The sequence below is a fragment of the Panthera uncia genome (assembly GCF_023721935.1).
Source record: "Panthera uncia isolate 11264 chromosome A1 unlocalized genomic scaffold, Puncia_PCG_1.0 HiC_scaffold_17, whole genome shotgun sequence".
In the NCBI taxonomy this organism is placed as follows: Eukaryota; Metazoa; Chordata; class Mammalia; order Carnivora; family Felidae; genus Panthera; species Panthera uncia.
Window position 1 is genome coordinate 109784334 of NW_026057577.1, and position 27695 is coordinate 109812028.

Sequence of the window (27695 nt, forward strand, 5' to 3'; positions counted from 1 at the left end):
GAAGCACCCGGAAGGAGGCCTTACAACAGATGTCAGCCAGTGGGAAGTGGAGCCCCCAACCTGGGATGAATAAGGAGATGGGATGTATAGGATTCCCTTGGAGACAGAAATATGGTGTTAGTTAAAAAGCCTGCCGGGTGGCTTAGATGGTTAAGCAACGGACTTCGGCTCAGGTCTTGATCTTGTGGTTCATGAGTTCGAGCCCCGCATGGGACTCTGTGCTGACAGCTGACAGCTCAGAGCGTGGAGCCTGCTTCAGATTCTATGTCTCCCTCTCTCTTTGCCCCTCCCCCACTTGTGCACGTGCAAGTCTCTATGTCTCCCTCTCTCAGATTCTATGTCTCTCTCTCTCTCTCAAAAATCAATAAAAACATTAAAAAACAAAAAAAAAGCCTGACGAGTTGGGGTCTGGTCCCTACTCTGTCACTTTCTAGCTATGTGATCTCAGGCAGGTCCCTTTAGTTGGGTCTGATTTCCTTGGTATTTAATTTATAGGATGAAATGAGAAAAGGTAGGCAAAGCACTCAGGAGAACGTCGGTCTCTTAGTGAAGGGCTTCATAAATGTGAGTTCTTAAAATAGTGGGTATTGCAGTCACTGGTGCAGGTGAGGTGGGTAACTCCCCTCCCAGATCCCTTCCTGCCTGTCCTGCTCCAGCCTCTCTTGCACTGGGCTCCTTGGGGCAGGACGAGTGCACTCCGGGGGAGGTGGGCGGGTCCTCATTCCAGCTCCGCCAGAGCCTGCTGAGGCAGGAGCCAAGCCGCTGAGCTGCGGGTTTGCACCTGACGGACACCTTCCTGCTTGCCTCCTTCCAGAGCAGACCTCCTCATCACCCGGAGCCCTCTCGGAAGCAGTCATGCCCGTGACAAAGAGTGCCGGGGGCCCCCAGGGAGCCGTTGACCTCAAACTGGACCTCAGGTACCCACCCAAAAGTGCCAAGAGGCTGCACAACAAGGACTCCAGTTTCTGGGATGGACACCCTTCCGAGTCGCCAGGCTTAGAGAAAACCACAGGCATAACGTGAGTGCTCTTTTCTGCCACCCCCATTTCTGCCTTCGAGCCCGGACACTTGCCTTGGCAAAAACCCTCGAGTGGCTGCGTCTGACCCCCACCCCATTGTGCAGATAGGAAAACCAAGGTCACAAACGGAGCAGTCAGAGACTGGGTCCAGATGAGAGCGGAGACTTGTGGTCCCGCCCTCCACAGGTGCAGATGGGGACGTTAAGGCCTAGTTACCCCAGGCCACGCACTGGGCCATTGGCAGGAGGGGCGCTAGAATCCTGTGCTGGCCCTACGTCAGTTTTGTTCCTGGTCAATCCTGACCATTGGGAAGTGGGGCAGAATCCCCAGCTTCTCAGAGGAGAAGGTGAGATCTGAGCTTAAAACCACAGAGGCCTCACTGACAGCCAAGCCTTACCCACCACCCACCCCATCCTCAAGCTACCCTGGCCTCTACTTCGGCCTCTACTTCAATGGTGAGGACATCAAAAGCACAATATGAGGAAGACTTTCTTCCACCTCCTTGGGGTGTGTTTGGGAGTGGAGGGGGCTTGCAAACCATGACAAGGAAGGGTCTGCAGAAGGAGTTTAGGTGGGGAAGCCAAGCTACGGGGCTCAGCAACCTCGGCGTCCACCACTCAAGCAGAGTGGCCAGTCCACTTAGGAAATGTGGGTGAGGTGGCGTGGTGGAGAGTGCCGCCGCTTCAAGAGAACCTGTTGACCCCACTGGTGTAGTAGAAAAAAACACCCGCGTTCACCTTGTGATTCTGCACCTTCCCTTCCCCAAGCCTCAGTTTTCCCCATATGTAAAATGGGGCTAATTTGGCCTCAGCGCGAATTTAGAGAGGCTGCCTGTGGGAATTACACCTGAAGGGAGGGGACGAGCAGCGGGGAGGGCGAGCGAAGCTCCTTTCCATTGCTGCCCAGGACCCTGTGGACACAATGACTCCACCAGACAGGGCTCAGCTGCCCCGGGGGCTAATCCTGGGGGCTGTGAATTCCTGACACTGAGGGTGAACTCTCCAGGCCTTGGGGCCATCCACTGCTGAGTAGGGATATTTCTCAATCCAAGGCCTTCGGGGAACAGACTAGCTCTCATGTCCTAAACCGACACGTGGTTTGGAGGCAATTTCAACTACTCAAGAAACAAAGAAATAAAAGCATGAGAGAAGTAGAGGGATCCTCTGTGGCTTTTGGAGCGAAAGAGAAACAAGTCAGGCAAGCATGGAACTCAGGTCAGCTCACCCGAGTTCACATTCCCACTTAGCTGCTAACTGGCCTGAGCAAGTGACGGAACTTTCTCTGTGCCCCAGTTTCTTTTCTGTGAAATGACATTTCACTCCTCCCAGGATGGCTGCAGAGGTGATTTGTGCATAAAGCCCTCAAGTACAGCACCCTTAAAAGCTGGATGCTGTGAATCCCAGAAAGGTCCAAGGTCAACAAATGAGTTAGGGCTATAAATCATGGGTCTCCTGCCTCCCAGCCCAGTGCTTTGCCCAGCTCACCCCACTAAGTTTTTAAGTTGGCTGAGTAGCCCAAAGTTAAATTCTGATTTCCTAAGTCCTTTGGTTAGAAATGTCTAATGTGACCTACTGACCCTTCCCTTGTTGCAAAACAAGCCTATTATTGGAGAGCCGGGACAAGTGCTCAGTCAGCGATGCTGACACCCACAGGGAGAGAGAAAGGCACCCGACTCTCCGCCCTCTTTCCCCCTCAATTGCTCTCTTTAACCCTTAACAAATGGATGGGCAGATCCTTGGAAAGCTACAGGATCTAGGGATTAACATAAAGATGAGGGTGGTTGGGGCAATCCTTTAAAAATATCATTCCTCCCAACATTCCAACATTTGCAGAGGCTTAGCAAAGTAGACGAGTTGCCCAAGATGACACAGCTAGTTAAATAGTGGCCTTGGGATTTAATCCCGGGTTCGTCCAACCTCAGAGACCAGGCTCCTTCCAGAATACATCACAGTCAGTGTCCTTCACAGTCAGTGTCCTTGCTGGAAAGCTCCCGTAGGGAACTTCCAGCGTTTCTAAAGTTGTGGATGTGAACCCAACACCCACCTTGGTTTAACCTGGTCCACGTACAAAGAGGTATAGCAATAGATTGTTTTGTAATTCACCTCCCTGGAATTTAGCCCTGATGGTGTCCTTCACACAACCTTCCCTTCTGTCTTAAAGAAGGGGTCTGAGTTTTTGGTTTTGTTTTTGTTGGGGGTTGAAGGAGGCAAGCCACTCCCTAGCTTGATGTCCTGGCCTGAGGGGCAAAAGAAATTCCTCTGGAGCCCAGTCCTCAAATGATCCTGTCTCAATAGACCCCATCTGGAGACCCAAGTCATCTGACCTATTTATTCAGAAGTCACCATGATTTCTCTGTACTGCCAGTCCTTTTCCCTTTTCCCTGAGTTCAGTCCTATTTCAGCTACTAGTTCTCTGACCTTGGATCATTCCCTTTCTGGGCTTCTGTTTCCTTGGTTATGAAATAGCATTATCCCTTTATGCATCTGTCTGGGCCTATTTCTAGGAGGCAGTCCAGTGAAAGTGGGGTAAAGAACAAGGACTCTGAGGCAGTTCTTGGTTCAAATCCTGACTCCCTAGTCTATCTTTGGACATATCGTTAAAAAAAAAGATCTTTGTGCTCAGTTTCCTCATCAGTAAAATAAAAGCAATAACCTACTTCCTAGTCTTGACAAGGGGTTAAATGAGGTAATATGGGTAAAGTACTTAGCATAGTGTCTATTATATACTAAATATTAGAATCGTATACACTGAGTGTTAGCTGCTAAAACCAGAAGAGTTTTGGCAAACCAAGATGGTTGGTTACCCCACAGGAAACCCAGAGGTGCCAGTCAAGGCCATGGGGACTGAGAGATGGCCGGGAGCCCGCCTATCCAGCTGAACTCCGGTGTTGGCATGCTGTGAGAGGAGCCTGTTGGACCTCCTCACCTTCAAACACCTACACCCTCATGTCTCTTCTCCTTTAGAGCATTCCAGACCTTGGTTCACCTGGTAAAAGGCAACATGGGCACAGGGATCCTGGGACTTCCCCTGGCTGTGAAGAATGCAGGCATCCTGGTAAGAGGGGCTGCTGCAGGGGGGGGGGGGGGGGACCAGTATGACTGGATTGTAGAAGGGAAGTGGGAGGAGAGGCTCTAAGAGTTTTCAGTGGCTTGCAACAAGCAGTCTTTCTGGGAGGCAGCTGGGTCCAGACTTAGAGTCTAGACATCTAGCCAGGGTTTGAGTTCTGGCTCTGCCACAGACTCTGAGTGGCCTTGGCCACTCTGTCCCTTCTCTGGGACTCCGTTTTCTCCCTTGTAGGATGCAGGGGTTGGACTATGACTAGTTTTCCAGTTGTGTCCTATGGAGCAGGGGGTCTCAGAAGGAGCCCCCTACTCCCACCACAACACCCACTGGAATTGTTTTAGGTACTTTTTCGGAGTACCACTTGAGATTATATTCGAAAGAATAGCTGTTGCTGCTTTAGCAAGCAGGGACTTGCAAAGCAGTTTGCTGGAAAGGCCCTCGAGTGCTGAATGGCGTCTGTGCTACCAGGTATCTCCTTGCAGTGCTCTTCATAAATCCATCCTCTTCTCTCTTCCCATTTCCTTGACTCCCCCTTCTTCCAGATGGGCCCGCTCAGTTTGCTGGCAATGGGCTTCATCGCCTGCCACTGTATGCACATCCTGGTCAAGTGTGCCCGGCGCTTCTGCCACAGGTAAGGAAAACAGCATCCTCCCGGTGATTCCTTTGATACTCAGGTCTCAGGGACATCCCAGAAACCTCCTAAATAAGCCAGAGTTCTGAATTTCGTCCAAGAAGGCCAAGGAAAAGAGAAAAGCAGTGGGACAGGGATCTAAGGCGAGGCTCTGCCATATGACTCAATAGGTGATATTGATCAGGCCACTGGGCTTATCTGCTTGGCTCATCTGGAAATCAGGCATAAACAATCCATGCCTAACCCTGCCTCAGAGAACTGTGATGAGAATCCACTGGGATCATGGACTTGAAAACTACTGTGCCCACGTGAGGTATGCATTATTACCCTTGTCATGTAGTAACCACCCCCACTTGACAGGGAAGGAACACAAGCCACCCAAGAAGTACCGCCAGGTGTCGAAGTCTGAACTAGAACTTGGGTCTCTGCCCCAGTGTTCTTTCCACTCTAGCGGGGTCCTGCCTTGCTGTGTGTCTCCTGACTTTTCAGTACATGATCTTAGGTTAAAGTGCCTCTTGGTAACTGTGTGTATACTTTCTCCCACAGGCTTAACAAGCCCTTCATGGACTATGGCGACACAGTACTGCACGGACTGGAAGCCAGCCCCAGCGCCTGGCTCCGGAGCCATGCCCACTGGGGAAGGTACCTTGTTCTTGCTTTACCTGAAGTGGAGTAAGGTGCAGGAGGAGGACATGTGTGGCTGTCAGGGATGCCTTCTTCCCTGGAAAGCTGGCTCATGTGGCACAGAATACTGGACTTTCCACATGGACGGGGTTCATTGGCAATCTTCCTGATCCAGCCCCCCTCCTTATATACCTCCAGTGACAGGGTGCTCATTCCTTTGTCTTGCAGCTTTAATACTGTTTGCTTATTTATTAAACTGCATTTGTCCAATTGTACTATGTACTAGGCCCTGGAAATACTGTGGAGAGCAAGGCAAGGAGGCTTTGCTCTCAAAGAACCCATAATCCAGTGGCAAAGACCAGCGTTACACAGTTTAGGAGACAGTCACTTAATAACCACTGGGATAAGTGTGATGAAGGAAAGAAATACTAGTTTCTGGGGTGCCTTGGGTGGCTCAGTTAGTTAAGCACCTGACTCTTCATTTTGGCTCATGTCAGGATCTCACAGTTCATGAGTTTGAGCCCCACATCAGGCTCTGTGCTGACAGTGTGGAGCCTGCTTGGGATTCTCTCTCTCCCTCTCTGTCCCTCTCCCACTCATGCTCGCTCTCTCTCTCTCTCTCTCTCTCCCTCTCCCTCCCTCCCTCCCTCAAAATAAATAAATAAACTTTAGAAAAAAAGTTAAAAAAAAATACTAGCTGCTACCGGGCAGGTAAGGAGATGCGCATGAGCTCATGTGGGCTGCCTAAGATGGAACAGTTGAGATGAGCCCAGAAGGGAAGAATTCTTGAGTATGAGGAATTACTTAGGGGAAGTGGGCAGGAGCCTGGACGGCCTTCCAGGAAGAAGGAAGAGCAGGGTGTGAAGGTCTGAAGCACGAAAGTATACATGACAGTTTCAAGGCACAGAAATACTTAGGTAGCTTGAGGGCAGAGAATCAAGGAGATGACACTGAGGAATGACCCAGGGGCCCAAGCAACCTGTACCTTTTAGACCCTCCTAAAGGCTTTGTTCTTTTCTTCTTCACAACCAGGAAGCCACCGGAGAGTGTTAATCAGGCAAATGATCATATTTGTATTGTTTAAAGATCTCTCTGGCTTTGGGACGCCTGGGTAGCTCAGTCCATTAAGTGTCTGACTCTTGATTTCAACTCAGGTCATGGTCTCATGGTTTGTGGAATCAAGCCCCACGTCGAGCTCTGTGCTGCCAGTGTAGAGCCTACTTGGGATTCTCTCTCTCTCTCTCTCTCTCTCTCTCTCTTTCTGCCTCTCTCCCACTCACACTCTCTCAATCTCTCTCTCAAATAAAAAACATTAAAAAAAAATTTTTTTAATGTTTATTTATTCTTGATACAGAGAGAGAGAGCACAAGCAGGGGAGGGGCAGAGAGACAGGGAGACACAGAATCCAAAGCAGGCTCCAGGCTCTGAGCTGTCAGCACAGAGCCCAATGTGGGGCTTGAACTCACTAACTGTGAGACCATGACCTGAGCTGAAGTCAGACACTTAGCCAACTGAGCTACCCAAGTACTCCATAAATAAAAAACATTTTAAAAAATCTTTTAAAAAAATCTTCTGTTAGGAGAATACATTGTAAGCGAGCAACCATAGATTTAGTGAGACCCATGAGAAGGCTATTGACAATATCAAGGCAGATAGCAGTGACAGCTGGGACCAAGCTGGTGGCAATAGGAATAGGGAAAAGTGAATTTGGTTATGCTTTGGACCGTGGACTGTGGGAAAAGGAAAGGCAAGGTTGACTCAGATTTCTGAGGACTTCCGTTTTGGACAAGTTGAGTTTGAAGTTCAAGTGGAGATGGCAGGTGGGTAGTGATATATATGGATTTGAACATATCTTCATGCAAGAGATACAGAACCAAAGTCATCAGCCATGGTGGCAGGGGTCAGAAGAGGTCCCTCAGGGAGAATTTATCATGAGAAGAAAAGGGAAGAAAGACCAAGACGTCGAGGACCCTTGGCTGTGCTGAAGTCCTCCTCCGGCAACTCCTGTCTTTTGCTTTCAGGGGTGACACTGACAAGTCAACCCCTTCCATTCTGTGTTACTTGGGGCTAAATCTACTCTTCCGTTTTTGTTTTCAGGCCTGTCCCCACCCTGTCTGCGTACTCTTTTCTGAGCACCATGTATGCCAAAGTCGCTGTTGAATTCGGATACCCTACACCATTACAGTCCCTGCGCTGTGCCCTCTCATGTAATGTAGTCGACAGACCATCATGGGTCTGGGGCCTCCTTCGGCCCAAAGCCTGTTCACATACTGAATCAATAAATTCAGCCTCTGAGCGGACGAGGGAAGACTTTGGGACGATAACCAGAACTTTCCCAGAGTGTGAGCCAAGAGGAGGCTTCCCCTATCACTTACCCCTCAAATCCTTGTACTCATCATGGGGCATATTAAGCAGCATTTACCTGGCTGGCTCAGTCAGTAGAAGATATGACTCTTAACCTCAGGGCCATGAGTTTAAGCCCCACACTGGGTGTGGAGCCTAGTTAAAAAATTTTTTTTAAATTTTTTTTACTGTTTATTCAGTTTTGAGAGAGAGACAGAACATGAGCAGGAGAGGGGCAGAGAGAGAGGGAAACACAGAATCTGAAGGAGGCTCCAGGCTCTGAGCTGTCAGCACAGAACCTGACACAGGGCTCGAACTCACAAACCGTGAGATCATGACCTGAGCTGAGTCGGACTCTCAACTGACCGAGCCACCCAAGTGCCCTGAGCCTAGTTAAAATTAAAATGAAATTAAAGCGGCTTTTCCTGCTCTTCTTGGGGCTCTTGCTCCACGAATCATCCCCTCTCCTATAACTTGAACTTCTATTTTGATCCGTGGTCTCTTCCTCTCAACATTTAAATGCACTCATGCACTGCCATCTTAAAAATAATGAAATAAACTCATAAAGTTTCCTGGACCTCACACCATCCTCCAGCAACCATCCTATCTTACATTCAGCAGCTGCTTATTCAGCAGTTATGTACTGAATGCCTGCAGTGTGTCAGGATGTGTTCTAGGCAATGGGTCTACAGTGATGAATGGAAGGAATGGGCCCATCAAGCCCAGACTCACACTTAGCTCCGTGAAAGAACAGCACACCCTCTGACTTTGCTTCCATACATCTGGTTCACACCACTTCCGTGGGTCACCTAGATTTTCTGTCCTTACGCTTCTGTTGAAGCTCTTTCCACCAGTGTCCTAAAAGGCCTCTTTTATTGCACCTTCTTTGCCCTAGAGAGCCTCTCAACAGTGTGGGTACAATTGGCTATTCTCTTCTTCAAACATTCTCTCTTCCCTTGGCTTCTACTAAACCCTCTCCCCACTCCTAGTTTCCCACCTACCTCTCTGGCCAGTCCTTTGCTTTCATTGCAGGCTCCTTTGTTTCTGTCTCCCCTTTAAATATTGGTGTTCTCTAGGGTTTGGAACTCTGCTGTCTCTTCTCCTCCCCCCACACACTCCCCAGCACTGACCTGCCTTCTCAAGACCTTATCCGTTACTGACAAATCAGCAGTTCCAGATCCTATATAAGGGTCTCCTTATATATAAGTTGTCTATATAAGTGGTCTCCTGAATGTCTCTTCTAGGAACCTCAGGCTCAATAATTCAGTTACTGAATGTGTCAATTCATGCCCTTCTCCTAAAACCTGTTCCTTCCTTCCAGTTCGTTTTGTTGTCTGAGCCAAAGCCCATCAGTCACCTTTCATCATTTCTTTTCCCTTTCCCCCAGATGTAGGTGGTCAATAGGTTATTTAAGTTCTAGATCCCTAGTACGCCTTAAAATGCTTTAATGCCTTTGTCTTTGTCCAGGCTGCTGGACACCTCTGTTTTTGTAAGAATCTCCTATCCAGTCTTCCCATCCTGAGTCTTGCCCCCTCCAATGGATTCCACACGGCCAGAGAAATCTGCGTAATTCCTTCGCGGAAATGCTTTCCTCACTTCTTCCTCTCCATCTCCTCCTCCTCATCTTCTTTTTAAAGATATCTCTCTTTCTTCCCCTCCCCAAGGGATTCCCACCAAGGTATTGGTTTTTCTAGGAAGGCTCTCTGCTCTATAATTTGGGGAAAGTGTCCTTTTCACCATGGCCCTCGGTGCCATATTCTTTTTTGTCCATCTCACCCACGACTCTATGAACCCCTAGAGGAGGGTGCCATGTGTTATTTGTGTTTCCTCAGAGCCTAATGAGGTGTCTGGCACCTGGTGGAAAAAATTTTAATGTTAATGATAGCTAATTAAAAATGTAGTGCCTACTGCCCTACATCAATTTAGTATCGATTATGAGGAATGCCACAGAGCCAGGGATGGGGGAGGTTCCTAACCACGAAGAATCTCACCATTTGCTGAGCTGAGAGTGTGAGGATGGTTGAGAAACATTTTTTAAAAAGAACTGTCGTTACCTCACTTCTTACTGCCCCATTGTTGATTGAGGTAGCAGAACGGAGGGTGCTGGTACAGGGACACCAAGCCCTAGGGACAGACATCGAATTGACAAATCAACTCGTCTTTTATAATGTGTTTTCTCTCTCTCCCTTCTCTTCCAGGCATATCGTGAGCTTCTTCCTTATAGTCACCCAGCTGGGCTTCTGCTGTGTGTACGTTGTGTTTCTGGCTGATAATTTAAAACAGGTAGAGTCTTCTAGAGAAGGTGGAAGGGAAAAGGACATGGAAGAGGAGGGTCCTCATTTAGTTGTTCAGCAAATGTGGCTTCTTCTCTTGGGCTCCTAGTGTCCTCATCTGTACAACAAAGGAAGTTAAATTAGATGTTATCAAAGAACCCAGACTTCCCCCAGTTCACGTGTCTGTTCTACAAGTGGTTACTTTTTTCATAGTACCCTTGGTCCGGTACCTTGGACCCGTTCTCAAAGCCCGTCTCTAAAACTGAGCTGGAAGGAACCTTGGATTTTGTCAGTTGTCCAGCCTTGGAGCTTAATCACCCTTAACTTTCCTAAAATGGATATGGTTCTTTTTGGATGATATCTAATCTTCTTTGGACGATCTTTTTTTTTTTTTAATTTTTTTAATGTTTGTTTATTTTTGAGAGACACAGAGCATGAGCAGGGGAGGGGCAGAGAGAGACAGAGACAGAATCTGAAGCAGGTTCCAGGCTCTGAGCTGCCAACACAGAGCCCAACACAGGACTAGAACCCATGAGCTGTGAGATCATGACCTGAGCTGAAGTTGGACACTTAACTGACTGAGCCACTCAGGCGCCCCATTCTTTGGACCATCTTTATCTACCTTTAGCTTCTTAACCTCCGGTTTAACAGTTGTTGTCCTGGTTTAACAGTTGTTGTCTCTAGGACGTTGTTTTGATCTAGCCCAGAAGTTATCTTGTAGCAATATAAGCAAAATAATACGGGTAGTAACAAAGGCCATCCTTAGTCAATGATTTAGAAATTTAGAAATGTAAAGAAATCAGAAGGAAAAAAAATAGTAAGTGTTCAGACTTAGCCTCTGTTCTATGTCAGGAACAGGGAGCATGGTATGGGCTTCCCCTCATTCAGTTCTCTCCATAGCCTTATCAGAGTAGGTACTGTGGCTATTCCCATTTCGCAGATGAGAAAACTAAAGCTATGAACTATAATGTATACAAGATCACAGAAGCACAGTCAAAAATCCAGGCCTTTTGACATCAGAGCTGCAGTTCTTGAACACCATACCATATTGCTTTTCAAAATGAAACAAAATTATTGTTAATTCAACCACTCAGGTTATTGTTTTAAGTTAGTATCAGCTGGTGAGCATTTTGTAATGTCCTTATATTTTTATTTTTATTTATTTATTTATTTTAATTTTTTTTAACCTTTATTTGTGAGACAGAGAGAGACAGAACATGAACGGGGGAGGGTCAGAGAGAGGGAGACACAGAATCTGAAACAGGCTCCAGGCTCTGAGCTGTCACCACAGAGCCTGACACGGGGCTCGAACCCACAGACTGCGAGATCACGACCTGAGCCAGTCGGACGCTTAACCGACTGAGCCACCCAGGCGCCCCTGTCCTTATATTTTTAAATATAACTTCTGCTAGTTTCATATTTCATCACACAGATTAGCCATGACTTAGTCTTCTGTCGTTGGATATTTTCTTTTTTTCCCTTTGTTTTTCTACTATAATCTGTGGAAATGTTTGTATACCCCTTTATTTCCTTAGCATATATTCCTTAAGGTAAAATTATGGGATCAAAGAGTTTGTTTGAAGGCTCTTAAAACACGTCATCAGATGGCCACTTGGAAATCAGTCTGCTGAACGTTATCATCTCTGTCTAAAGACATAGCAAGCATTCACTTGAAGAGTTTGCAGGCTCAGTAGAATGTGTTCTAAAAAATAAAAAGTTAGCATCAGTGTATTGTGGTGCTGGGTCAGGACACCACTGACAACACTCTGAGGGCAGGGCTGCTTAATTGTGAACTTAACGGGCAAAATACGTGGGGGCAGAAAAGATCATTAGAGCAAGGGAGGTCTCCCTTGTGGAGGTCCATCTGGGCTGGGTATTGAAGGAAGGTTGGAGGAGAGGTTCTGGCAGCCAAGAAAGGAGGCATGAACACCTGGAGGCAGGAATGTGCAGGACTTGCCCAGGAGAGGCAATAAAACTGGTTGTAGAAGGTGTAGGCTTTGGGAGAGGAAGAGCCTTCCAGATTGAATGGTGCCCAGTATAGAGGACCATGAGTGCTGGCTAATGTGCCAAATATTTTTCCTATTGTAGTGAGGAATCAGAAAAAAAATAGACTTAATCGTTCATTCAAGTAGCTGTGGTATATTAAATGAAAAGGAGACTTCAAAATAAGAGTATATGCTGTGATTGCAGTCTTATAAAATGAAAAGGATGCATATGATACATGTAATTTGTGATATGGTATAGAAAATGCATAAATGGGGAGCACCTAGGTGGCTCGGTAGGTTAAGCGTCCGACTTCAGCTCAGGTCATGATCTCAGGGTTCATGGGTTTGAGCCCCGCGTCGAGCTCTGTGCTGACAGGTCAGAGCCTGCAGTCTGCTTCGGATTCTATGTCTCCCTCTCTCTCTGCCCCTCCCCCATGTGTGCGTGCTCTCTCTCTCTCTTTCTCTCTCTCTCTCTCTCAAAAATAAGAACATTTAAACATTTTTTTAAAAAAAGACAAGAAAATGCATAGATGAATATATTCCAGGGCATTACCCTGGCTACCAACGGGTACTGAGATTGTCATTGCCTTTACGTTTTCTTCTTGCCTAACTCTAGTTTCTAATTGTTCTAATTGTATTGCTTGCAGAATACAACTGTATCAGTTAATTCAGGCTGATTCTAAATGAGGGTAGTACCAACCCTCTTCTCCCCCATTCCCCCTGACTTTACCAGGGGATGTTTGTATTGTGTGCAGAGGGGTGTTTCTTGTGCATCACAATGATTGGGGGATGCAAATAGCTTTTATTGGGTGGGGTGCAGGGATGCTAAATGTCCTGCAGTGAATGCAGTCCTGACAAAGAATAATTCTCTCACTCAGAATGCCAGTATTGGTCCAATTAAGAAACAGTAAGTGATGGGTTTTTTGGTTATAAGCGAAAGAGACACCCACCCTAACTCATTGTGAGGCCCTGGCGTGTGAGACATTCCAGCTCTTTGTGAGGGATTTGATTATGGACCACGCACTAAGCTCTAAGCTCATCGTGTGGCCAACAGATACATTGAATCTTCCCCCTTGCTTTTCCCATTTCTTCCTCAGGTAGTGGAAGCAGTTAATGGCACCACCAACAACTGCCATTACAATGAGACAGTGATTCTGACGCCCACCATGGACTCTCGACTCTACATGCTTGCCTTCCTGCCCTTCCTGGTGCTGCTGGTCCTCATCCGGAACCTCAGGGTCTTGACCGTCTTCTCCATGTTGGCCAACATCAGCATGCTGGTCAGCTTGATCATCATCACCCAGTATATTGCCCAGGTTAGTGCACACCACACACCTGACCCCTCCAGTGGGCAGAGACTTTTCTCTAGATACCTGCCTAGAGCCAGCCCTGAGGGTAGGTATGTACCTGACTCTCCAGCCAAGTACCATTGTACCATTTTTTCCGCAAAGGTGTCTCTGTGCAGTCTCCTTCTTCTCGGTATCTCCTCTTTTATATTGCTTCTCCAATACTTGTCAAATTCTGGGCTTTGAAAAAAATTATACTCTGTAAGGAAAACATCTTGATTGGTGAACTACAGACCATTCCTCTAATGGTTAGATAGCAGCAAAAGGCAAATGAAAAATAGGATCCCCTACTGGATCCTGTTATCACAGAGACTAATCTCAGAAGACCACAAGCAAATCTGTCACAATGCAAATTATGATGCCTTTGAGGTTGAATTATGGATATTGATTTTCCCTCAATTTCTACTTTTCCATCCTTTCTAATTGTATTTATTGGACAAGGCTGCATAGAAATTTAAACCCTTGGCCTACCTCATACCTTTCAGATGTTATTCTCTTTCAGAAGTCACAAGAAAAAAAATTATCTTGTCTATGGAATTTAATAAAAATAACAAATTAGTTAAGTATTGTAGGAGGACTACAAATTGGTCTTATATTCCTTAAGACAATATATTAATAAATCCTACAAAAGTGAATTTCCTAATGAGATAGCTACCTTCGAGTCATTTTTAGACCATTCCTGAGGTGGCCCAGTTAGAGAAATAGCTCTGTAATTGGTGTCACATTCCAGGTCACAGGGCACATAAAATATTTATTCCAGTACTTTTCTTCCCTTCAATTTATAACTCATTGAGGATCTATAAAAGGGGACTTTCCTATCTATCTAACTACTTTGGACTCCCTAGAATGTCACTGAAACTATAGACACAGCACTTTGTGTCACCCCTAACCTCTAGTACATACCAAGTGTCCAAGGGCATTTCAGGCTGGTACCAACCTGTGGTGTGTAAGATTTTCTTCTGGAGGATTCTGGTAAGCCATACTCACATCATGAGGTCCTGACCCTTCAGTACTTTGAATACCTCAATGTCTCTTTACTCTGGCTCTTCGGTATCGTGTGGTGTTAAAATCAGTTTTGGTGCCTACTTCCTTTTGAAGTTTTCTGAATTTCTTGACATTCGTTTTTGGTTTTGTTTTTGTTTTTTAATTTAGACTTACTGTCAGAATATTCCCCTCTTAAATGAGCCCAAACACGCTTTAAGAATAAAGGTCCTACTACATTTCTCTCTCCCGTAGGAAATTCCAGACCCCAGCCGGTTGCCACTGGTAGCGAGTTGGAAGACCTATCCTCTGTTCTTTGGAACAGCCATTTTTTCATTTGAAAGCATTGGCGTGGTAAGGTTGGAATTGGGGTAGCCTTTCCCCGGTGCTGTGGGTGGCCTTCTGAACAGGAGCCGGGAGCTCTGGGTTTCTGGGTTTCTGTGTGCACATAGGAGAAAGTAACCTCTTGTCCCAATACATCTATTAAATATTTATCTTCATGCCAACATGTGTTTCCTAATCTTTTAAAAGAAAGGCAAACGGAGGTATACAATTTACAGGACGTAATGAAGCAAACAAAAGGAGTTTTAAGCTGGAAAGTACTACACGTTTACGATGGATTATTATATAGTTTGTGCTTCCACACTTGAGGAAGGGAAGTGCTGTGCATGTAATTTTTGTTTACTTTTAGTTTACATACAGTGCAATTCACTTGGGGGGGGTGTACATTTCTCTAAGTTTGGGAAATGCATAGAGTCATAGATACACCACAATCAGGACACAGAACAACTCCCTCACCACAAAAAAAAAAAAAACTCTTGTGCTGCCCCCATTGTAGTCCGCTCTCCCCCCCCCCCCCGCCCCCGCCCCGCCACTGACCCCTGGCAACCACCCTCTTTCTATTCTCTGTCTCTATTGTTTTATTGTTTCCCGAATGTCATACACATGGGGTCATGCTGTATGTAACCTTTTGAGACTGCACGTAAGATTATCTGTGTTGTGGGGCGTCTGGGTGGCTCAGCTGAGTAAACGCCCAACTCTTGATTTCGGCTCAGGTCATGATCTCACTGTTCGTGAGTTCGAGCCACACATCGGAGCTTGCGATCCTCTCTCTCTCCCTGTCTCACTCTCTGCCCCTCCCCTGCTTGTGCATACATGCACATGAGTGCCCTTTCTCTCTCTCTCTCTCTCTCTCTCAAATAAACTTTACATATATATATATATATATATATATATATATATATTTTTTTAAAGATCGTCTGTGTTGTTGCATCCATCAATAGCTCCTTGCTTTCGATGGCTGAACATCCACTGTGTGGGCAATACCGCGATTTGTTTATCAGTTTACCTGTTGAAGAGCAGCTAGGTTGTTTCCAATTTATGACAATGGCAACATTGTTCATAATAGTCATAAACTGGAAATGACCTAACAGTTGTTGAAATGTAAGAATTCTATACATATTCCAAATGCAAGTCCTTTATTGGATATATAATTTGCAAATATTTTCTGTAGTCTGTAGCTTGTCTTTTCATTCTCTTAGCAGTGCCTTTCATAGAGCAAAAGATTTAAAATTTGATGAAGTCCAATAGATCAAAATTTTAGTTTTATGGATCCTGCTTTTGATGTTTTATCTAAAACCACTTTCCCTAACATAAGTCCACAAAGATTTTCCCCTATATTTTCTTTTAAATATTTTATAATTTTATCATACATTTAGATCTGTGATCCATTCTGAGTTAATTTTTGATAAAGATGTTTATACATGGGAGTTCATTTTTGTTTAATAGGATGGCCAATTGTTCCAGCATCATCTGTTGAAAAGACTGTTCATTCTCCATTGAATTGCCTTTGCATCTTCACAGTATTGTCCTCCATGAACATGGGATGTCTTTCCATTTATTTGGGCCTTCTTTCATTTCTTTAAATAATGTTTTGATCTTTCACATCACATTTCCATACATGCACAACTTGGGGCTGAGCCCAGGACTTCACCCACAGATGCAGGAGATCAGTTTCTCCAGCATCCTCCTATCCATGTTTTCCTGCACACTCATCAGCTTCCAGTGGCTTTTTTTTTTTTTTCTGGTTCTCTGGCTAGAAAGCTAGGGTTTTAGCCTCCCTATAGTGCTATGCACACTTCCTGTAACTGAGTCTGACTGGGGTTAAGCACTGAGAGAAAAGAGAGGGAAAAACTAAAATAAAAACGAATGAATGAATGAATAGGGATTCCTTCCAGGGCCTTCTTCATGGACATGCAACCTGTGCAATCACATAGAGACCTGCCTTTGGAAGGATCCCGTACATGGTTTAATGCTCTACCTTCATCATCTTGAAATTCTTGATTTTTGAACAAGGTGCCCTGCATTATCATTTTGCACTAGACCCTGCAAATTATATACCAGTGCTGATTTACCCCTACATTCTATAGACCCCCAAATCCCCCTCCCCTAGTTCCTTTGCTCAAAGAGAAAAGCTTGCGTCAGATTTTTGGGTGCCTGTGTGACCACCACAGTCACTGGTCCACCAAGATGCTGCTTTGTCATGGGGACTTGCCCTGGGAGTGTGGTGTTGAGAGTAAAAAAGGAAACAAAAAAGTAGGGACCCTCTTCATACTTTTCAGAGTCCTTGGGTAGTTGTTTTGTGTATCCTGCCCAGGGCTTTTAGTTTTAATCAGGAAGAGAGCTATGGTGGAACGTGCTTACACCATCTTAATGGAAATGGAAGCACTTTATATTTAGAATGTTGGATACTCATGGCAAAAAGCAGAGTGCCATGGTTGAGTAAATGACTTTGGAGGCAGACTATGCTGGAATCTTACTTCAGCCACGGGTTACTCTCTGAACTCTAATTCCCCAGCTAATGATGGAAGTAATTGTTCAGTAAGTATCAAACACCTACTAGATACTAATGATGATCAGTATCAGAGTTCAGATTACCACTAGAAATCTTCTAGTCTAGTCTCCAACTTTACAGAAGAGGAGCCTAAGCCCTGACAGGAAAGGGACTTGAGTCAGGTCACCAGCCGGGAACAGCTGCAGCTGTGGCTAAAACCAAGCACTCCTTACTCCCAGTCCAGGGACTTCCCACTTTATGTGAATGGCCATTTATCTCCTTGATTGATTGTGGGAGGAAAAAGGAGAGAAGGAGAAATCCAGCTACTGAGTAAAAAAGTCATTGTGTGCCTGGAGAATTTATGCAGCAAAAATGTATTGCAGGAGCACCTGGGAGGCTCCGTCGGTTGAGTGTCTGACTTTGGCTCAGGTCATGATCTCGCAATTCGTGAGTTTCAAGCCCCACATCGGGCTTTGTGCTGATAGCTCAGAGCCTGGAGCTGCTTCAGATTCTGTGTCTCCCTCTCTCTCTGCCCCTCTCCTGCTCATGCTCTGTCTCTCTCTGTCAAAAATAAAGAATAAAACATTAAAAAATTAAAAACAAAAATGTATTGCAGGGTGGGAGAACTCAGGTTGGATTGTTCGCTTTCCATATAATCCCCCAGACATTTTCCTGAGCACCTGCCGCAGCTAGGAGCCTGCCCTCATCTGGAAGAAAGTGGAAAGACACAACCATGACCCTGACATGGCATTCCCCTCAAGCATTTCCCATTTGCATGGAGCTGGGATGCGTAAAGGACAAAAAAAAGAGTCAACAGTACAAGGGAGTAGATGCTAAGGTCCTACCGAATAATAAATATATCCAGTGCTGGAGGGGTACAGTCAAGATTGGATAGAAGCAAGTACTTCAACTTTGGGGGACAGCCCCAGTCTGCCGCAGTCTTCATCTGCAAAATAAGAATTATATAGGCTCCATCTTCATAGAGATGTGGTCTTCACAGTATTGAAAACAAGAACAGTTAACATTTACCAAGCCCTTACTGTATGCCATTACAGTACTCACTTAAATCTCAAAAAAAAAAAAAAAAAAAAATTCCAACAGATAAGTTTTCAGATACAGAAACTGAAGCACAGATCAGCCTAATGGTGTGTGTAGAGTGTGCTTTACCCACGGCCTAATCAAGGAGAAGGAGAAGGTGGAAGTGGACTGTCAGCCAAGAGAAGCCTAAGGAGGAACGTATATGGGATGGAAGGCCAGAAGGTTGGTTCCAAAGATAGACGTGACCTTGGGGTGCCCAGCAGGCTCCAGGTAGGCGGTCTCAACTCGGAGGCTCTTAGGGCCAGATATACACGTGGGGAAAAAGGATCCTGAGAACGTGGTGTGCAGGGGAGCGTCCTGCTAGGGAACCAAGAACCCCCAGTCCCAACTCTTGTCACCGGCTCACTGTGTAAGCCGAATCTCAGCCTCCCCTTCTGGACAGAAAGCAGCAAATGCGCTAGAATCGGAAGTCTCAAACTCAAATGCCTTTAGCGGGCAATGTGGGCAAAGGGGCCAGGTATGTGTCAATGTGAGGGGAGAGGCGGGCCTGGTGAATGGGGCAAGAATATTGTGCCCAAAGGCATTCACCTTCAATTGTCTAAAAGGCTATGCTGGCCTAACAAAATGCATCTGCTAGCCAGATGGGGCTGCCCCAGGGCACTGAGCTCCTTGGTCTGAACAACCTGAAGAGCCCTTCCAGCTCTGAATGTTCCAGGGCTCATCTTGTGAGTCCAGGCCTGCCAGCCGGCCTTCCTTCCTTCCTTCGTCTTTTATTGTGGTAAAATACACCTAACACAACACTTACCATCTTCACCATGTTTAAGTGTAGAGTTCAGTGGCATTAACTACATTCACATTATTGGGCAACCACCACCACCGTCCGTCGTCCCCAGGATTCTTTTCTTCTTGCAGAACCAAAACTCTGTACCCATTGAGCAATAACCACTCACTCCCCCCCCTCCATGAACCCTGCATGCTACTTTCTGACTCTCTGAATTTAACTACTTCAGGCACCTCATGTAAACGGAGTCACACAGTTTGTGCCATTTTATGACCGGCTTATTTCACTCGGAATAATGACCTCAAGGTTCATCCGTATTACAGCATGTGTCAGAATTTCCTTTTGTTTTGAGGCTGAATGATATTCGTCGTACGTATATACCGTCTTTGTTTATCCATTCATCCATCACTGGACCCTTGGGTTGCTACTGCCTTTTGGCTTTGGAAATAATGCTGCTATGAATATCAGTTCCAGCCCTTACTTCCGGTATGTTGGGATATACTCAGAAGTGTCATGCCTTTCTTCTTTATGTTCATGTTCCTCTTTCTCCTTCTCTCTTTTTATGCTATGATGCTTCTGTAGGTTCTTCCCCTGGAAAACAAGATGAAGGATGCCCGCCGCTTCCCAGCCATCCTGTCTTTGGGAATGTCCATCATCACTGCCCTGTACATTGGCATCGGGGCCCTGGGCTACCTGCGGTTTGGAAACGACATCAAGGCCAGCATAACCCTTAACCTACCCAACTGCTGGTAACTTCACAGGCCCTCAGGTGGGGGGGACGTGGGGCCGGGTAGAAATGTGTGAGTTACTTCCTCCTGCCTTCCACCGATGGCAACTGAGGCCTACAGGGCCTCCACAGCGAGAAGCAGAACTGTCGTTGGCACCCTGGGCTCTGGTTTCTCTGTCCAGGGAGCTCCTCTTTGAACAACAGCCTCCCGTGTTGAGTGAGGCCTTGATAGCTTTAGTATGGAGGACAGGATTTAGGAAGAGAGAGAAGTGACAGTCCTTGGCCACCCAAGGAGAGAAAGGAGGGGCCCTCGGGGAGAATAAGAGGCAGAGAAAGGAGTCGTTGGGCAGCAACACTCATTTCCAGCGACACTTCCTAAGGCCCATGCTACCAAGCCTTCCTTGCCACAGCCAAGGGTATACATCCTCCCGGTCAGAGTAGGAGAAAAAAGTAGTGAAGCAAGGACCAATTTGGGATGACCACTGTGAACATTTTATGTTCAAATGCAACCAATTCATGCAATGGTTAGCTGACCCAGACTCCGCCAGGATTTAAATAGACACATGAACCCATATCACGTTGTGTGGCACTGTCTCCCACACCCAGGCAGGTCATTAATGACAGGGGGCTTGTCTTTTTAAGGGTCACTTGGAGGCTTCATTTACCTAAATGGGGCCCCTTTCTCAAGTTGATAATGTCATGCATCAAGCATTTCCTGCATGCCAATTACGTGGAGACGCCAGTCTAGGCACGAGGGAGCTGGGAGGCACCGACTGAGTAGGCTAAGATCTTGAACTTCGCTACCTGCCCCAGCTCGTGATCCAGCGAGGATGGGGGAGGGATAGATAGTATATAGACACAAATGGAACAGAAAAAGGAGCCCTCCAGAGTAGCAAAGAGGCTTTGGGAACCTTTGAGGAAAGAAATCCATCAGAACGGGAATCTTTTTGTCCAACAAGGCAGCTCTGTCCAGACAAGGACGACTCTGTCACTCATGGGCCCAAGTCTCTGTTGCGCCACCTTCTAGCTTGTGGTCATGGGTGATTTCCTCAACCTTTCTGACCCTCAGTTTCTTCATCGATAATGCAGAGTTTCCCTGGGGATTAAGCTGGGCATGTCTAAAAATATCTGGCGTGCAGTACAGCTCAAAAGATGGGAATTTCAAAAAAATCAGTGGGATTTGGACAGGTGGAAATGGAGTAAGTGGTGTTTCAGGCAGAAGGACTAGTGAGAACAAGAAACTCAGAAATGTGGAAGTTAGTCTAAGGAATGGCTCCCAACACACACACACACACACACACACACACACACACACACACTCACTCATTTCTTAAGTATGTGAGATGTAGCTACCACATTAGTGGACTAAAGGAAAAAGTCCTACCTCCATAGGTCAAAACAGGCTTTGGTAAAACCCGACACACCGTCTCTGCCTCAGTCCAAGGCCTACAAGGGTTACTTTCACCCCCAGCCTGCACACAACCCTATTTGTAGACCGCGTCTTCCTGCAAGGGTTCGGGACTCTGCAGTTCTCTCAACCCACTAGAAGCATTTGTTGAGGGCCTGTTATGTGCCAAGAGCTCTGGGGGAATCCAGAGCATTGCTAAGGACTGACATTAGATCACAAGGGACGAGAGTATTTTAGACCCAGGGTTTTTGGTCTTCACCACTTAACACTTCTGTCTCCCTGCACGGGGTACCTGGCCTGAGCCTGTAGTTCCTAAAACCTAAACTTGACCACCAAGTGATAGTGGCTTGTGAAGGTGTTACATGTAACCATGCTCAAGATTCTATTTGGAGATGACCTGTTTCCGTTCGAATTCGTGATACTTTATTCTTTAGTTTTCACTGCATGCTCTTAGCTCCGAGAAGCCCCCTGCCCATCATGTTGGCAAGGAAACTGCAGCCCCGGGGACTATCCCAAGGTCAGGGGTTAATGTTCCTAGGGCCCAGGCATCAGAGCACAGTGGCCTCAGGGAGCAATGCTCTGCTTTGTCCCGCAGGCTGTACCAGTCGGTCAAGCTCTTGTACATCGTGGGTATCCTGTGCACTTACGCCCTGCAGTTCTACGTCCCTGCAGAAATCATCATCCCCTTTGCCACCTCGCAGGTGTCAAAGCGCTGGGCACTGCCTCTGGACCTGTCCATCCGCCTCGCCATGGTCTGCCTGACATGTGAGTACAAGGCACAGCAAAATGGTGCTCTTTCCCTGAGGGCTATCAGGAATCAGCCAGATGGTAAAGGATAATCATGATAACCAGCATTGTTTGAGCACTAATTGTATTTCAAGGACCATACTTTACAAGTAGTAACTCATGTAAGCCTCAGGGACAACCTAATTCTTACAGGTACCTAATTAGTCAGATTCGCAGGTGTCCAGCCTGAGGGAGTGACACAGCTTATTGAACAATAATCATCATCATAAGAACTGATATTAAATACCTACTGTGTACCAGCCACTGTGCTCTTTTTTTTTAATGTTTATTTATTTTTGACAGAGACAGACAGAGCATGAGTGGGGGAGGGGCAGAGAGAGAGGGAGACACAGAATCCAAAGCAGGCTGCAGGCTCCGAGCTGTCAGCACAGAGCCCGACGCAGGGCTCGAACTCATAGACCATGAGATCATGACCTGAGCCGAAGTTGGACACTCAACCGACTGAGCCACCCAGGCGCCCCATAGGCCGTATTTCATAGTATTTTATTTAGCCCCGCAGGAACCCTAATGAGGTAGGACTATGATACACTTCACTTTACAAAGGAGAAAACTAAAGCAGGGAGCAGTAAATAATAGGCCAGGAGGTGCCAGAACTTGGATTTGAACCCACATCATCTGAGTCCAGAGCCAACACCCTCCAAGACAGAGGTTTGTGGCCAGTGAGTCTAATCGGATAGCAGAGGTGTGTTGTTTGAGCCTGAGTGTTGTATAAATTTCAGCCAACGTTTAAAATGCCTGAGATCTGATATACATCCAGACTTCTAACATTGGGCGGGAGGAAACAAAATGATTTGGCAAGCCTAGGCTCACGTTCCCACTGGCAGCAGTGAGCTGGACTTGCCCCCTGGGCTTCAGCTGGCCGCGGTCACCCCCTGGCAGCCCTCCTCATGCTCCAGGCCCCATGATCCAGGGCACCCCATTTGTGCAGGTGTTTTAGCAGGGGCGAAGGAGATGACAGAGATTTCTGTGTGGAGTGTGGTATTCCCCAGCTATCCCTGTCTCCTTTAATGTTTTATTTTTGAGAGAGAGAGTGCGCATGCACAAGCAGGGGAGGGGCAGAGAGGGAGGGAGACACAGAATCCGAAGCAGGCTCCAGGCTCTGAGCTGTCAGCACAGAGCCCAATGCAGAGCTTGAACCCACAAACCGTGAGATCATGACCTGAGCGGAAGTGGGACACTTAACCGACTGAGCCACCCAGGCACCGCTCTAAAGTTCCTTTTAATTGTGATTCTAAGACTCCTTCTCAGGGAGATTCTTGCTTCTTACTGTACTAGACCAACCTATGCAATTCAACGGACACTAGTTTTCTTTCTTTAAAGTGATTTGTCCCCAGTTTACCCCAGGAAGCAGGGACACTACCATTTGGAACCTTAGAGATCAAGGACTTTGTCCTTGAAGATAAGAGTTCCTGAGGCCTCCAGCTTCTGAATGCATTGCCTCAATCAGCACAAATGAGGAAATAAATTGAAGTAACAATAAAGATAACTTTTCTAAGGGCTTTACATCAATTAACTCTGTTATCTAGGGACATAAACCAGTTTAAAACTTTAACACCGTCTGCAGTGTGCGCCATGCTACCTACAAAGATAGATGGCATTTATCCCCATTCTGCAGAGGAGGCAACAGGCTGAGAAGGAGGTTAGGGATTTCCCCAAGGCCACACAAGGGGAAGCCAGAACCCTGCCTTCCAGACCTGTTGCGGTTCTGATACATCACACTCCTCCACAGCAGGCCCGGGGGAGGCTTTTGGGCTTTCTTGGTGAAAATCTGCCAACAGGTCAAACAAGGAATGTAGAAGCCCACACCTGTAAGATATCCTACTAAAAAATGGATAAGTTCAAAATCCTTAGCTGCTAGTGTCTGTTAGATGTTTTCTGACATGGATGTAAAACCTGGAGAAGATACTCTTTTAATGAGCCCCTGCAATCTTGTTCCAGCTGAAGACTCCTTTCCCCTATAAATAATTTCACATTCTAATTGTTTGCAAGTAAGAGGTGCTTATAGTTGTGTTAATTATTAAAATGTTAGCTCTAAAAAGTTTTTTAAATTTAATTTATTTTTAAAGTTTGCATCCAAGTTAGTTAGCATCTAGTGCAACAATGATTTCAGGAGTAGATTCCTTAGTGCCCCTTACCCACTGAGCCCATCCCCCCCTCCCAAGGTGTGTGTGTGTGTGTGTGTGTGTGTGTTTAATTTCTGTCTTTTTGTACGTTGATGCGTCCCAAACAGATGGGACAGTTCCCAGCACTGATATTTATTTATTTATTTATTTATTTATTTATTTATTTTCAATATATGAAGTTTATTGTCAAATTGATTTCCATACAACACCCAGTGCTCATCCCAAAAGGTGCCCTCCTCAATACCCATCACCCACCCTCCCCTCCCTCCCACCCCCCATCAACCCTCAGTTTGTTCTCAGTTTTCAAGAGTCTCTTATGCTTTGGCTCTCTTCCACTCTAACCTCTTTTTTTTTTTTCTTCCCCTCCCCCATGGGTTTCTGTTACGTTTCTCAGGATCCACATAAGAGTGAAACCATATGGTATCTGTCTTTCTCTATATGGCTTATTTCACTTAGCATCACACTCTCCAGTTCCATCCACGTTGCTACAAAAGGCCATATTTCATTCTTTCTCATTGCCACGTAGTATTCCATTGTGTATATAAACCACAATTTCTTTATCCATTCATCAGTTGATGGACATTTAGGCTCTTTCCATAATTTGGCTATTGTTGAGAGTGCTGCTATAAACATTGGGGTACAAGTGCCCTTTTGCATCAGTACTCCTGTATCCCTTGGGTAAATTCCTAGCAGTGCTATTGCTGGGTCATTTTTAATTTTCTGAGGAACCTTCACACTGCTTTCCAGAGTGGCTGCACCAATTTGCATTCCCACCAACAGTGCAAGAGGGTTCCCGTTTCTCCACATCCTCTCCAGCATCTATAGTCTCCTGATTTCTTCATTTTGGCCACTCTGCCTGGCGTGAGGTGATATCTGAGTGTGGTTTTGATTTGTATTTCCCTGATAAGGAGCGACGTTGAACATCTTTTCATGTGCCTGTTGGCCATCCGGATGTCTTCTTTAGAGAAGTGTCTATTCATGTTTTCTGCCCATTTCTTCACTGGGTTGTTTTTCGGGTGTGGAGTTTGGTGAGCTCTTTATAGATTTTGGATACTAGCCCTTTGTCCGATATGTCATTTGCAAATATCTTTTCCCATTCCGTTGGTTGCCTTTTAGTTTTGTTGATTGTTTCCTTTGCTGCCAGCACTGATATTTAATATTATTTATTGGGTAAGAGCTTAATCATTGTTGAATAATGGAGGATTCAAAGTGTGCCTCGGTGGCATAAAAATTATTTTAAACTAAATTTGAACAAACAGCAGCCACAGGGAAGGGAAAAATAAACCCTTGTCTAAACGTCCATCGCTGAATTAAGGAGGATCCCAGAAGAAGTACAGCCTCTATAAATCCCCTCTCTGGAAGGTTTTCAACCAGAAAAAAAGACTAACCATTATCACAGACAAATTCCTTAAATAAATGATAGGAACCAGTTATGACTTCCACTTGTTCTTACATAGATGCTCTTTCTGCCCACTCCTTTCACCCTATGAGATAGGCATGTGGACCCCTATCTTTGGCTGTTCTGGGAGGAGCCAACTCATCTGAAGGTTCCCTAACCCTAAATAAACTGTCTTTTGTCCGGTTAATCCATTGTCAGTTCATCCCCAGCCTCTGCCTCCCCTCGCCCCCACCCGGCCTAAGTAGGCAGAGGGAAGATTTCTCTTCCCAATAAATATGAACGCATGTTTTAAAAAATCATTAAAAAGACACCAATTTTTTTAAGTTTATTTATTTTGTGTGTGTGAGAGGGAAATCCCCAGCAGGCTCTGCAGAACCTGATGTGGGGCCTGAACCCACAAACCGGGAGATCATGACCTGAGCCGAGGTCAAGAGTCAGACACTTAGGCGACTGAGCCACCCAGGGGCCCTGAGACACGCCAGATTTTTAATGTGTAACCTCTAGTGAATATGATCAGAGTATTACAGGACTTTCGATGTTTTACTTATGCAATTAAATGTGAGAAACAACTGGTTTGTGTTTTAAGAAAAGGATTTTAAAACCAAACTTGAAAAACTTGGCTAAGTCCCAAAAATCCATGCATCGCATATCATCTCCTGCAGGCACCTTGGCCATCCTCGTCCCCCGCCTGGACCTGGTCCTCTCCCTGGTGGGGTCCGTGAGCAGCAGCGCCCTGGCCCTCATCATCCCGCCCCTCCTGGAGATCACCACCTACTACTCAGAGGGCATGAGCCCCCTCACCATCGCCAAGGACGCCCTGATCAGCATCCTGGGCTTTGCAGGCTTTGTGGCAGGAACCTACCAGGCCCTGGACGAGCTGATCCTCTCAGGAGGCCCTCTCACCTTTTCCAACTCTACCGTTTTTATTCAGTGAGCATGGCACTGTCCCGTACCCACCAGCGCCTGACTTTTACTGATGTGGATATCTTTTATATGCACTATCTTTATTTTCCTGCTTTATCCTTGTTCTGGGCCAAGTCATGGTGAAACAAGCAAGGACTCACTGGCTACAGGGTCTAGATGGTAATTTAAAATTTTGGTTTTGTTATTCCTTTTATTTCCATCTCTAGCTTTCCATTAAGTCGAGAGCTCTCCCATGGAAGGCTCTTGATTCCATCCAACTTTTGGGCAATTCACGTTGCCTTGAGTGGTGCTAGGCACGAAGAAGCCACCAGGGGGAAACCAAGTGACAGCAACTGGCAGAAGGACGTGCAGCTGGCTAAGGCTGACCCTGATCTGGTAGACCAAGGGTTTCCCCTTTTCCAGATCTGTTCAATGAGCAAAGACTAGGGGACAGAACCTATAATCCAACAAGGTATGCATGGCTCCTGTGTCAAAATGGGTAGGGCAAAGAGGTCCAACGTGAGCTGCAACTCTCAGAAAGGAGCCATCATATTTAAGTCCAGGGCAATAAACTTTCTAAACCACTGGATAAAGTTTTGGCCCAGGTGAAAGATCTCATCAGTAAGTAGGAGGCATGGAAGTTGATGTGCCAATGGCGTGGGGTAGGGGAGTGGATAATGCCATTACAGTATTTGGCATTATTTACCTCTTAACTCTTGCAACAAGCATTCTCCCTACGGTGTGTCAAGCATAGTTCAAGGTTCTTATAGTAGGTTGCAAAAATGGCCACAGATTCCTCTTGACAATGTGACTTTGCAGCTCCTCCCATCAAGAGGTGAAATCCATGTCTCTACTCCTTGAACCTGGTCTTGCCCTTGTGACTTATTTGGGCCCGTTGAATATCAGTAAATGTGATGCAAGCAGAGATTTGGTGATGGCTTGTGCATCAGGACTTTCATTTCTCCCTACGCTATGGGGTGAAGATCCACCAGTGGAAGAAGCCTGAGCTAGCCTACTGGAGGATGAGAAGCCATGTTGCACAGAAACGAATCATCCCAGTTGAGCCCATCCCTCAGATCAACCAGCCTGCCAACTTCTGACACATGAGGGAAGCCTCCTAGACTACATCCAGCTCCAGTCAAGCTGACCCAAGTCGTAAGAATTGCCCAGATGATCCACAGAATTGTGAGAAATAATAAATGTGGTTTTAAGCCATAAGAAGTGGGAGTTTTTATGCAGCAAAAGTTAACTGATACTCTAAAGGAGATATACCAATGAGTGAGAAAGCATCCCTGCCCTCAAAAAAGCTAGTTTACTATTCACCGGTGGGGAGGCAAGGGGGGAATAATTATAGGTAATCACCTAAGTCGATACCATAACGGGTCCTTATAAGGGCAGAGGGACACTAACT

The 27695-nt window shown here is 46.1% G+C and overlaps 1 protein-coding gene and 1 long non-coding RNA gene across 2 annotated transcripts; one reads left to right on the top strand and one right to left on the bottom strand.

Moving 5' to 3' along the window:
• The first annotated feature begins 737 nt into the window (after positions 1-737).
• On the top strand, positions 738-27621 carry SLC36A2 (solute carrier family 36 member 2). Its single transcript, XM_049647966.1, has 10 exons — positions 738-1019; positions 3983-4073; positions 4625-4713; positions 5260-5355; positions 9879-9963; positions 13036-13254; positions 14521-14619; positions 19500-19666; positions 21648-21817; positions 26044-27621. The coding sequence occupies exons 1-10, from the start codon at positions 856-858 to the stop codon at positions 26313-26315; spliced, it is 1452 nt and encodes a 483-aa protein (XP_049503923.1). The 5' UTR covers positions 738-855; the 3' UTR covers positions 26316-27621.
• On the bottom strand, positions 9823-13589 carry LOC125934533 (uncharacterized). The gene is made up of 2 exons (XR_007461449.1): positions 13346-13589; positions 9823-10071 (listed from the first exon to the last, which is right to left on the bottom strand). It is a non-coding gene; the product is annotated as an uncharacterized LOC125934533 (long non-coding RNA).
• Positions 27622-27695: the final 74 nt, after the last annotated feature.